At 37.2% G+C, this 12,612-nt stretch overlaps 1 protein-coding gene across 19 annotated transcripts in view; it reads right to left on the bottom strand.

Annotated features, from left to right (window-relative positions):
- Positions 1 to 817: 817 nt before the first annotated feature.
- The window catches only part of MECOM (MDS1 and EVI1 complex locus), a 548,915-nt gene continuing 537,120 nt past the window's right edge, over positions 818 to 12,612 (bottom strand). For 17 of the 19 annotated variants that reach the window (XM_047729838.1, XM_047729880.1, XM_047729855.1 and 14 more), the window contains 4 exons: positions 10,793 to 10,937; positions 7,081 to 7,314; positions 6,066 to 6,249; positions 818 to 2,406 (listed from right to left, as the gene is read on the bottom strand). In XM_047729838.1, the coding sequence (XP_047585794.1) occupies positions 2,272 to 2,406; positions 6,066 to 6,249; positions 7,081 to 7,314; positions 10,793 to 10,937 (698 nt within the window). In that variant the 3' untranslated portion in view covers positions 818 to 2,271. The remainder of the gene's footprint in view (positions 2,407 to 6,065; positions 6,250 to 7,080; positions 7,315 to 10,792; positions 10,938 to 12,612) is intronic. The other 2 variants (XM_047729862.1, XM_047729893.1) reach the window with 2 other exon arrangements.

Raw genomic sequence — 12,612 nt, forward strand, 5'->3', positions numbered from 1 at the left:
GCGCCTGGGTGGCTCAGTGGGTTAAGCCGCTGCCTTCGGCTCAGGTCATGATCTCAGGGTCCTGGGATCGAGTCCCGCATCGGGCTCTCTGCTCAGCAGGGAGCCTGCTTCCCTCTCTCTCTCTCTCTTTCTCTGCCTGCTTTTCTGTCTACTTGTGATCTCTCTCTGTCAAATAAATAAATAAAATCTTTAAAAAAAAATTGAAATAGTTGAAGAAATTATAGTATATCAAACCTGATGGAATATGGGGCGACTGCTAAATTATCCATCTGAAGAATTTTTGTCACAGTAAATAAGGAAAACACAACATCATGTCTATACTCTGATTATAACTATAAAATGCTATTTTGCATGTGGACAAAGACTTAGAAGGAATATAAAAAAGTTAAAGGGTTGGGTTTTGTTTTTTTTTTTTTTTTTTGGTCTTACGAATCAGTGAACAGTAATTGTAATTAAAAACAAAAATTGAAATCAGAACAACTTTTAGGATGCACTATATAAAGTTGAGTAGAAAAACAGGAGGTTACTCTCTGTACTAACTAGCATGTGTGCCCTGGACGTGGTGTAAGACCCAGGACCCTGTGGCATCGCATATGAGCCCTGACTTTGTGCCACACAGAGAAAGTTCAGAAGAACGGGTCAGAGTCCCAATTTCCTGTGGGTCAAGGTCTATCCCTATGTCATCTCAAAACAATACACACATGTTTGACATTCCATGTATCTATCAGGGCATCAAGTTCCCAGACATCATATCTTTAAATCACTGGATCCCTAAAATTGCACAAGAAGGAAAAATATCACACAGTGGAAAAAATAACCAGTTTTGTAAGTCTTTATTTTTTAGTTGCTCCTCCCATAGTAATGCACTGAAAGGCATAACAGTTTATATTGTACAAAGCATTTGAAGAAAGTACCTCAACTTGCCGATTATTTCAAAATGAGATTACAAACAAACAAACAAACAAAAGAAAAGGAAAACAAATCTGGTTCTTCAATAAGGGGCAAAATAACTGAATACAGTCTGTTATTTACTTCTCTCTTTTAACATAAGGTCTGGAACACTTCATTTTACAAATAGGATTAACATGAACATAACATCGCACAAGCTTGCAGACGACCAGCATAAAATATGGGGTACAGTTTTTAATCAGAAGAATCATGCTTTCATGAAAGAAATTATAATCGTTTATACAATTGAATCGATTTCAGTATTACAAAAACTAAGTTGCATCTATTCATATTTAGCTCATTAAGAAGGAAAACAAAACAACAACAAAAAAGGAATGTTAAGAAAAGCCAAACACCATTTGGCACTCCCATACACAGGTCGAGTCACCTTGGTCCTTGCAATTCAGAAAGGGGCGTGCCTCGGACGTCAGAAAGTAGTGGCTGACTGGAAACAGTGCTATTGTAATCAACGAAAAATAGTTTGCCAACAAATAAATACATGATACACACAACACACACAAAAATTAAACATTAAAAAAACAGTGACATGATTGTCTAAAATTAAGATGTTATTACAAGGATTTGGCAAACATTTTATTAGTGTAGTGGTACAGCGGGACTGGTGATGAACAGGTTACTTCACTGACTTAACCTCTTTGAGCGCTGGAACTTCCATAGTTTACAATATACACATACCCTTTTTCCCTAGTTTTACACAATGTACTTAAGAAGGCAAAAGTTAAGGGGGAACGAGGACTCCCTGTTATCAGTTTCTATAATAATCGAGTGTGCATTTCAACCAACTACTTCCATCTTCAAAGGGTTAAATTACATAAAACTTTAACAAAGAAAAAAAATCATATCTGTAATTAAAAGCAACTGTTCCCAATCATGTGGCAGGTGATCTTGTACAAAAGAGAATTCAGTTTCTATGGAGTGTTCATTCGTGTCAATGCCGCCATCCCCACAGCCCTCGCGCCCGCCCACAGCCCAGGGCAGGGTGGACCAGGATGCCTCCTGCCCACAAGTTGCTCATTCTCACCGAATCACGTTAAGTTGCATTGACCTTCCAGAAGTCAGCAGCTGCCTTTGCTGTGCAAAACAAAATATCGAGAATAAATAGTTTCTTTTTTCTTTCTTTTCCTTTCTTTTTCTTTCTTTTTTTTTTTTTTTTTTTAAGCATTCAGTTTAAGGTCACCAGACTTTAAATGAGTGACCCTTCAGGTTTCTAAGGCATTCTGCTCAGCAGTCTTTTAAATAGTCCTAGATGAAAGAGCCATGCTACTGTTGGACTTGGTCCCACTCTGGTCGACCTTGGTAATGTCATACGTGGCTTATGGACTGGATGGCACTGGATTCTGCTGCAGCCCTAGCCATACTGTGCCACACATTGGAAGAACTGTGGGATGCAGAATGGAGGGACTCCTTGTCGGACAATGACAACATCATAGCATATGCCTGGGGTAAAAAAGAGAGACTCGGTAAGTGGCACTGAAAAACATCACTTTTAATTTGAAGAATATTGTTGGGGGAATGGGACTCAGAGTTAGGAGCATCCCTCATGGATGTGTTTAGAAAAGCATGGGCCCCTTTTTGTCATCGTATTGACGTGGTGTTACTGCTGGTCTTCAGTGCCTGGGGACCACAAAAGTACATGTCCTACAGGACCAAAAAAAAAAAAAAAAAAGAATTGTCCAACTGAAAATGTCAAGTGTCTCCACTGAGAAACATGAGTCATCCCCCTACCCAACATAAATATGTCATCCAGCCACTGTTTGTGCACCTGTTCAAGCCACCAAAAATATTATTGTGTGCTTACGATCGATACTGCAACTATGAAGTGGACATAGACCTGCTTTGATGGCACTGGGGTCTAGAGAGGACACCTTCCCATCGACTCCTGTACTTTATAACTGAGAGGGTTAGCGCTGAAGGTGCCACAACTTGCCCCGAGTCACTCAAATAGACAGTGGAGAGGCAGAAGCACAAGTGATTTCTGCCCAACTTTTAATCCAGTGTCCTTTCTCTGGTTTCCCTCCATGTTTGAAATATTCAAAGTTGACCACCCAAAACCTTGCAAGCTCAGGTAGATCAAGTCAGCTTTACCGAAAAATAAAATACAACACAAGACCCAACAATGTTCTGACCAACTTGTACGCCAGTGTCTGCCAAGCAGAAGGTACATGGCAGTGCTCTGTGAAGAAGTGCTCTTTCTTCCCTCTTATCATGTCAATTCTAAGTCACTGTTCCAGAGAATCTCCCATTTGCTGCCAAGTAAAATAGTCAAACGAAATGTTTGGTCTTGACTTGTGAGTGAACTTTTCACTGTTGATTTGCTATTGTTGGTCTCATCCACTGCTAAACTTGCCTGTCAAAAATGCTGCTGCAGTGGGATCATTAAAGTCCTGCCAAAGACATTCCACTGTCTGTAAACAAAGACCAAATGCCTCTGTTGTTAAGCAGAATTTCATCTCTGAGAGTCATGCCGAGACATGTGGCCAATCTGTGGTTTCTTCCGTAATCATGGCATTCGGTTAGAAAATCTGCCCTTGTAGGCTGATTCTGATTTGCTGGGTCATTGCTCTCAATGCATACATTTGACTTTTATGTACGCAATTTGCCTTCTGGACCTCTACCAAATCTCAACAGACATATAACAAAAAACTCTTAAGCATCTACTCTACACCAGGCACTGTGCTAGGTCCTAGGGAATCAATGACAAGTAATATATAGTCCCTGTTCTTTGAAGAGTTTAAAATATGAGCGAGGTGAGCACTGAACTCATTGAACTTTTTATTAAGTACCGGCTTTTAGAGATCAAGATAAAGAGTATTCTGAAATGGCTTTAACAAAGCCTATTCCAATATTTGGAAAAATGAAAGGAAACTTAGAGAAAACTTTGGGTTCCTGGCTTCTAACTGACCTCTCTTCAATTAGCTGTGTGACCTTGGGAAAGTTCCTTTACCTTTCAAGGTCACTTTTCTCCTACCAAATGGGGATCATAATAACAAAAACTTGTCTCAAAGGGCTGTGAAGGAATTATAAGCATTAACTAACATAGAGTGCTGGATATAAAGACTACCTATTGTCATGAAATTAATTTTTAGGATAGGAATTTTCAAAGAGGTGTCTATGCAGAATGCAGCCACTGTTGTATTGTTCAGCTATCTTGGATTCAATCACTATAAAAATCAGAGTAAATATATGAATGTTTTGAGTAAGTCATCTATCTCTATTCAGATTCTAGAAAATGGTAAATATAGAATACTTGCCTTTTGGTAATCAAATAAAATACACATTTTCATGTACAAAGATCTGCTCCTTGAACATCACGGACAGTGAATAACAATTGAATGAATGAATAAAAAGTCTCATGAAATAAAGTTAGTTTGCAAAAAGGACTGACCATATTTAAACTGATATATACGGCGTGATCAAGTAACATGAAAAATACAAGAAAGACACTAGCATTTTTTGTGATGGTAATTGTTAGTCCAGCTAGGCAGGGACTTTATGTCACAATGCTCATACTGAAATAGATCATATCTATCATCTCTGAGTTCCCTGACCTTTCTGCTTTCAATCATTCTGGACAGCTTCAGGAATTTTTAGGTACTGTGTCTTATAAGCATTTTGGTGGAATAATTAAAAGAAATGAAATGAGAAGGAAAGGAAAAGAAAGGCAAGGCAAGGTTAGGTAAGGCAAGGCAAGGAAAGGAAAGGAAAGGAAAAGAAAGGAAAGGAAAAGAAAGAAAAGAAAGCCTACATCCCCTGATATGTCTCCGATCAATTAGGAAGGAAGAATGGGATACCAAGGATTTAAAAAAATACTACCTCTGATGGTTATGTCCAAGTAAAAATGAGATGTCTACTCTGGCTAATTTATTGTTAATGTTAGGAACTGAAAAATTAATATTTATCCCCATTGAATCATACACCAGGGAGAGACCTTAGATATGGCCTCCAGTCACCCCACTTGACAATGAAGAAGTGGCACCCACAGTCTTGATGTGTTCTTAAGTTCACGCAGTTAGAAGCTCTGAGGGTAAGGAGCTGCCTCTACTTCAATGCAAAACGAACATTCCTTTTGCCTATTATTACCTTACATGATACCTTCAATTTTTACTGAATTGACCAAGAGTTAAGAATTTACATTAATCCACTAGCACGATGTTTTTCCCATGTTAGTTGAGATACGACCACATTTGCTGCTAAGAGCAAATGGCTAAGGCCAAAACATCTCAGCCAAATCGGAAAGCATTTCTAAATGTCCGAGCCAATGCAGTCACATGGTTTGATATGTCAGGCCACCTCCAAAGTGGGCTCACCTTCAATTAGACCAAAGTGACCAACAAATATGGTAATAACAGGAAGCTTCTTTTCTTCTTCTTCTTCTTTGTGATTAACCCAAATGAATTGAACAATGTGGTTGAGTAGGGATGTCAGCAGAAAGTACTGACTTCCTTTATTTTGTGATAAAGAACTGAGGCTCTTTTAATTGGTATTTATGGATCCTTAAATGGATTTATTTTTGTTTCCACAGTGCTGATAGAATGCCATAGAGCCCAATAAATGTACTATTCATTCAATCATTCAATTAAAAATAAATTGGCTTTCTTTCCAGCTCTGCCAGTAAGATGCTACAGACTTCGGGCAACTCATTTCATCTCTGATCCTCAGTTTAATAGTTTTATATCCTAAATGCTATAAATTAGATGACTTGTTAATTAACTACATATAATAAGGGACCAAAGTCTGGAAATACACTTAGGTTGACAAGAATTACAGATGCAAACTAATTAAAAAATCCCTCCGAAGTCATACAGAAATAGGTGCAAACATTATGGACTACCTCTACAGAAGTGAGAGAATTGCAAAGTCAGGGAAAACCTACTGGAGGACAAGGTTTGTCATGGAAGCATCTGTGCGGAGGGCAGCCATGTTCATGGCTATGCTGGTGAACCATCTTGGATTAGGTCATAGGGTCAAGGTAGGAAAGTTTTGAGTCAAGCAACTGAACCTGTTCAGACTCTAGAGCATTGCCCAGAGAGACTATCTGCCTTTTGGTGCCCAAGGCACCATGTCGCCATGACGCTGTGCTGCAGGAGAACATGTACCTGTGATTTGGACTTTCTGTGTAACGGCTGTTTAAGTTCCTCCGGCACATGGGAAGCACTAAAAGAAGACAGCTCAGCTTCAGTATATTGATTATCTTCCAGTTTCCTCATTTTGAGGCTATCTGTGAAGTGCCTTATATGATCTAGAGCAGAAAGTCCAGTTTTATATTCTTCCTCTTTATACCTAAAATGAACCAATGGGAAAGCACAGAGGGTTTTTTCTTTCTTTCTCAGTTTGTTATCCAACCAAATCACTTTTCATCTGAATCCATACAGCTGTCAAACTTTGTATTATATTTGCAGTATCAAGAAGCATGCATCCATTACTGGGTTCTTTAAAGTGTCTACACATACTGTATCTTAAAAACATGTTTGTTTTAAGATTCTTCATAACCAAAGCAAGTGTAGATAAGAGGTAAAGTCAATGGTGTGGAATCAGCAATACAGTGGAGACACAATTTATAGTTTATAATGTCCATTTAAAATAAAGCCAGTCATGATAAGACTTAGGGAGCACCCACTCTCCATATGAAAATAGAATATTCTTATAAACTTAACTACTTGGTTCATTTTTTTCCCCATTTAAAAACCTACCTGTACAGTTTACATACATATCAAATTAAGTGATACTGATCTCACTAATATTGGATTAATAACATACAAGATTTTTGAATGAATTAGATAATATTGCCATCTCTATTTTTCTTTGAGTTTTACAGTATAGTCTACGTAAATGATTGGGTACTCATCTAATTTTCATTTATTCTTCTCATCTCAGGTTAATCAGGGTTCCACAGACACCAATGCATTTCTATTCTTGTGGATTACGACGGCTACCTTGTTTTCACCCATTCAAAATGAATCCACCAAATACAGTTTTCTAATTCAAATGTATTTTTTATGATTCACTGCCATGGCCTGAAATATTGCCCTAATGGAAAAACAGAGCAGACAGACTTGCAAGCATATATGTATCTACGCCTACTTATTTACTAATGTCACCCCAGGTGCTCACCTCACTGGGGACGTTTTGCAACTCATCTCCAGGGTGCTGGCGTCTTCATAGTCATCCTCAGGGTTTCCTTCATGTAAATTGCTTGTCCCTGGTTCTTTCCCCGTTTTTCCAGTAATATCGTTATCATCCTCCTCATCTAACAACACCTCATCTTCTACTTCTTCATCGTCCAGTAAATCTGAATTTTGGCTGGTCACCAAAGCTTTCTCATCCTTAAAATGACTGCCATTCATTCTTCCAAAAGCATAAAAAAAGAAACAGGTCCCATTATTGGTTTCATTTGTAAACGTGCAGCTAGCTCTCTTCTCATGTCTTCCCAAAAATAGTTCAGGATTTTCAGCACTTCTACAGGAAATTTTTATTGTTTATGCTATATGGCAACCATGGGAAAGTAATGTTACTTCACAAGTGAGAGAATGAAGAAAACAATAATTGGGTGATTATTCAGAGGATAAATGGGGCTTCTGGCAGATCTAGAAAAATAGTCTCAGGCTCCTATTCCTTATCCGACCTTTGCCTGATAAATGATACTGTTATATATGATATAAAAGCCTACATATGTCTTCTCTACATAATGTTACCTAATTACCATATAAGTGCCCGCCATTTAAAATAATAGTTTTCTGGAAAATTCATATCCCTGAACAACACTGATAAAAACTTCAACACACACGCCTAGAGTGAATCTAGGAGTTCAAAGAAAATGTTAAGAGAGCTGTCAGGGACCACGCGGTATTTGATATTTCTAGGTGACATTTGTGGTGTATGCCACTTAGACATCCTGCTCAAGCTTGGAAATGATGGAGAGCTCACTAATTTTTACTGTTTTCAAACTATCCTCAATGGTCTGAATGTAACAAAGTTCCCTGTTTCTCAGAAGAACATCAGGGTGGGCAATTATCTAAAAATGCAATTGTGCGAATATCTTTTGAATCTTACTTAGCATGCATGTTTAATGTGATACAAAAGAAGAATATTTTATTCTAAAAGTCCTTTGCAATTCTTTGATTTGTGGTTGCAAGGATTATAGTATGTGATTCAAATGTGTAATTACAAAAAAGGGTTTAATTACAAAGAAGTCCCAATTTGATACATTTGAGAGCATCTATAAAAGCAGGACAAATCTCTCAAGCTTTAAAATAAACAGAAAGAACATATAAATTGAAGGGCGCCTGGGTGGCTCAGTCAGTTTAGCATGCCTGGCTCTTGGTTTCAGCTCAGGACATGATCTCAGAGTTGTCAGATCAAGCTCCATGTCAGGCTCCACACTCAGCTCAGAGTCTGCTTGTCCCTCTCCTTCTCCCCGCTTGTGCTCTCTCTATCTAAAATAAATAAATAAAATCTTAAAAAATAAAAAGATGTATAACTGAATTTAAGTTTCATTGTAATATTTAAAAGTCAAAATTAACTAAGTTCCAGATTAATTACAAATGCTTTGAACTACAGAGTATGTCCTCCTAATCTCCTCTTTTTAAATATATGTGACCAGGGAAATTAAGGCACTTCCCCCAAGTTCAGAAAGCTTATTGAAATTTAAGTTATTGCTACAGAAATGTGGGCTAGTCGCATTTAACAGAACTATTTTTCAGATTATAGGAGATCAGGTATCAGCAATGTAATCCATCACTTTCCCATGTTAAAAAAAAAAAGAGATAATTAAATACTTAGATTTTCTGGGGTAAATAAATAAACAAAACAAAACAACGTTAGGTGTGACAGATGCACATAGTAAAAATCTTAAGAACAGTCATATTATCATTATTAATGTTTTTATACAGCCAATCTCTTAACCACTTTTATCAAAGAATGATGAAAACATGTTTTGCACAGGCATAAATTATTAGTTTCCAGATACACTGCCAACTTGCTAGTTTGAATGGATTGAAACTGCTATTTTTTTTAAAATGAAAGAAAAAGTAAAAGAACAAAAGAATGCATGGATGAAAACCAAAAGTAACAAAGCCAACATGATTAAGAAAACCTATTTGTTAATTATGCTTTCAAACGTGGCAATTTATGGGGGATAAATTATTCATCAAAAGTAGCCCCGATAGGAGTTGAGGGGGGAAGTTAAATGACTCAATCTTCTTACTTCTGTGCTGTTTGGACATGTTGAAGCCAGATGTCGCAGCTATATGTGGGCTCACAAATCTCCAAGAAAGGGCTAGAAGATCTGAAAAGGCATCTCAGAACCCAAATGGTGGTTTTTGTTCAACATTTCTTTTGTGTCATGTAAATGTCATTATCAAAATGTAAGGCACTACTTACACACTACTTTGTATTTCTGAACATATGCTCATCTCACTCCCTCCATCTTCTGCCAGTCTTACACATACACACACACACACACACACACACGGGCAAGCAGAGGAAAAGATACATCCAACTGCACAAAGTCATAGCTCTTATCAGACTTCTTAGAATTTGGGAAGGGTCATATAAAAGCAGATCTTCTCTCTTTTTTCCTCTAAATAAGTTGAAGAACAGAGGTTCTTCTGTTATATAATTTTATCTGGGGAATTTTATATATAATTTTATCTGGGGAAATAATGTTTATGTGAAGTTTGGCTTAATGTAAAAACTACCTTAAACAATTATTTGACTTTTAATAATATCAAAAAATAGAGGACACTAACAATAATACTTGTGTGATCAAAAGTAACGGAGCTTTCATGAACTATTTCATTTGACATTAAAATTGACTATGCAGCATCCTAACTGAACAGGCTCTTGGATAGTTATGTTAAAAAAAAATCTAGTTCTCAATATCAGATATTTAATTATAACTTAGAGATAAGAAGAATTAAATCTGGTAGTTTTGATAAAATAATGTTCCATTAACATCATATAAAATGTAAATACTAGGTAAGTATTATTATCAGCAGCATTAAAAGTTTTTCTTTAGGAATTAAGCCATATATGCTTGAGGTTGATAATGACAAGAGGTAAGCAAGGCACCAGGTCACTAAAAACAGAGATGATCACACCCACTGAAACAAACATGCCAGAATTAAATGCATATCCACCTGAGAGCCCATAGGTAGTGACAGAATCATACCAAGAAGTCTCAACTGCCTTTTAGGCAAAAGATATTTAAATGATATTCAAAAGGTATGTTATATACAGATATGTATATATATACACACACAAATTATATATATATATATATATATATATATATATATGTATATACATATATATATATACACATACACACACACGTACATCTAGTTATATCATCTGTAATATACACATGATATATAATAGCAGCCACAGTTGAATCAACTGAATCCCTGTGGTGGCTTTCCTTTTTGCTTGGTAAGTTTTGATAAAATAGTCTAATTAGTTATCAAGAACAGCAGAACAGAATGGTGGTAAAGCATGGGCTCTGAAACCAGATGGCCCAGGTTGAATCCCATTTATTAATTACTTATGTGGCCTCTGGCAAGTTATTTAACCTGTGATGTCTCCATTCCTTCACTGATAAAATTACATAGTAATAGTAGCTGCCTCATAGGGCTATTATGATAATTAAATTAATTCATACACAGAAAGCGCTTAGAAGAGCATTTAGTATTTAATCTGTACTAAAGAAATGCCAGCCACCGCTGGTAGAAGTTACAGTGTGTCACAAAAGTGAGCACAGCAAATCTATTTGGAACATACTTATTTCAGAAATCACAGCGTTTAAAAAGGAAAAACTCAGCTTTACCTCTCCTCTGTGTTCCTGGGAGACTGGCTGCTGTGGTTGCTATTCCCAATGAAATTGCGGATTTCTGTGAAGTAAGCATCTTCTTTGTCATCGAGAATGGCCCCTGTACTTTCCAGCTCAGAATGAGGCGACGATGTTGCCGTACCTGGGGGGAGAGAGTCTTTTGAGGAAAAGACTACTATTGATATGAACAACTTATTTTGAACCTCATTCCTTCTTCATTTGATCAGTGTTTCCTAAAACAGGCTCTTTGGAATATTAATAATGGTAACTTCAGGAGGCCAACGTCTTCCCAAATTACCACACGCTTGCTGATGAAAGTACCTTGGGGAATATTCTGAACCACTGAAGTCATGTGGTACAGTCTCCCAAAGATGTTTCTCCCACAGCTTCCTTCCATTCCCACTGTGACAAGAGGAGATTTTTACTCATAAAATGAGGAAATGGGGTAAAGCAAATTATAAAGAAGCCCCAAATAGATTCCTCCAGAAGAAACTATATACTCAGTTCTGGTTGCAGTCAATATGTATTTATTGCTCCTGTGCTAAAGCACATTACCAAATAGAGACTGAAAACATGCCAAAAATTCTGTATTCTGATTTGGTGGGTGAGGCAGTGAGTAGACTTAGCATACCAGCCCAGAAACTGACGTAGGACAGCATTAAAAGGACAATATGGGATCTGATGATTCTAAGATGATTTTCAGCTTCATTAACTATAAAACTAGAATCAGAATACCTTCTCACAGGATGTTTGTGAGGTTTTTATAAATTTACACAACTATAAATACCTTATATGTGGTCAAATTTACACCAACACTTACTTCATGCTGCTTACCTTTTCCACAAGATATCTACAATCTAACAGTTCATCCTAATAGTCCAGATGACCAAGATAAGAGGGGAGAACATCTCTCAGCTGAATAAAGTTATAATCTCGGGTAACAAGTATTGAACTTAGACATGTTACATTTTTAACTCATTTAATTATTTTCCAAAATGCTTTTGATTAGGGGCACCTGAGTGGCTCAGTTGGTTAAGGAGCCAGTTCTCGACTTCAGCTCAAGTCATGATCTTGGGGTCCTGGGATCAAGCCCCACATCGGGCTCTTTTCTCAGTGGGGAGTCTGCTTGAGCTTCTCTCTCTCCCTCTGCCCCTCCCTCTGCCTCTCTGGAATAAATAAATCTTTAAAAGAACAAAACAAAAACAGTATACTTTTGATTAGAAAAATTATGGGAAAATGCCATAAGGGTGCACGTAGTTGGAATGTGTGGCCAGTTTAGACTTTGACTGCTTTATACTTCTGTCTCTAAAATCTGGTATCTTGAGACCACAGTCATTTGACTTTTGGCCTAGAGGGAAATAAACAGTAATACAGTTCTATGTAGTAGCCCTTCAAGATCGTAACCAATGTGCCTGTGTACAAGGGGAGAAGGATTAATAATAAAATAATTTCCTTAAGTAAAAATAGCTATTTTGTACAACTTCAACATTTTCCTGTTTTTAAAATCTCTTTTCCTGAGCCCATTGCTTGCTCCTTCCCTTGCCCCCAAGGCATTTTCTTGACTCTCTTGAAACAAATTACAGCTACATGGTATGGCTCCAAACACATATACCAGTTGGCAAATACTAATTAATGATTCATTATCTAACTCTTAGAAGCCAAAGGCAAGAAAAACTACCATCTCTTCTGCTAACTATGTGCTGGCAAGTCTGACTTAAGGGAAGGCTAGGGCTTTTTGGCCACTTTTAAATCAATTCTATATCAGAATTTATGACCCAAACCACATGCCACTGTCATTTGCTATGGGTTGCTCTGAT

Source organism: Lutra lutra, chromosome 1 (genome assembly GCF_902655055.1).
Source record: "Lutra lutra chromosome 1, mLutLut1.2, whole genome shotgun sequence".
Taxonomy (NCBI): domain Eukaryota; kingdom Metazoa; phylum Chordata; class Mammalia; order Carnivora; family Mustelidae; genus Lutra; species Lutra lutra.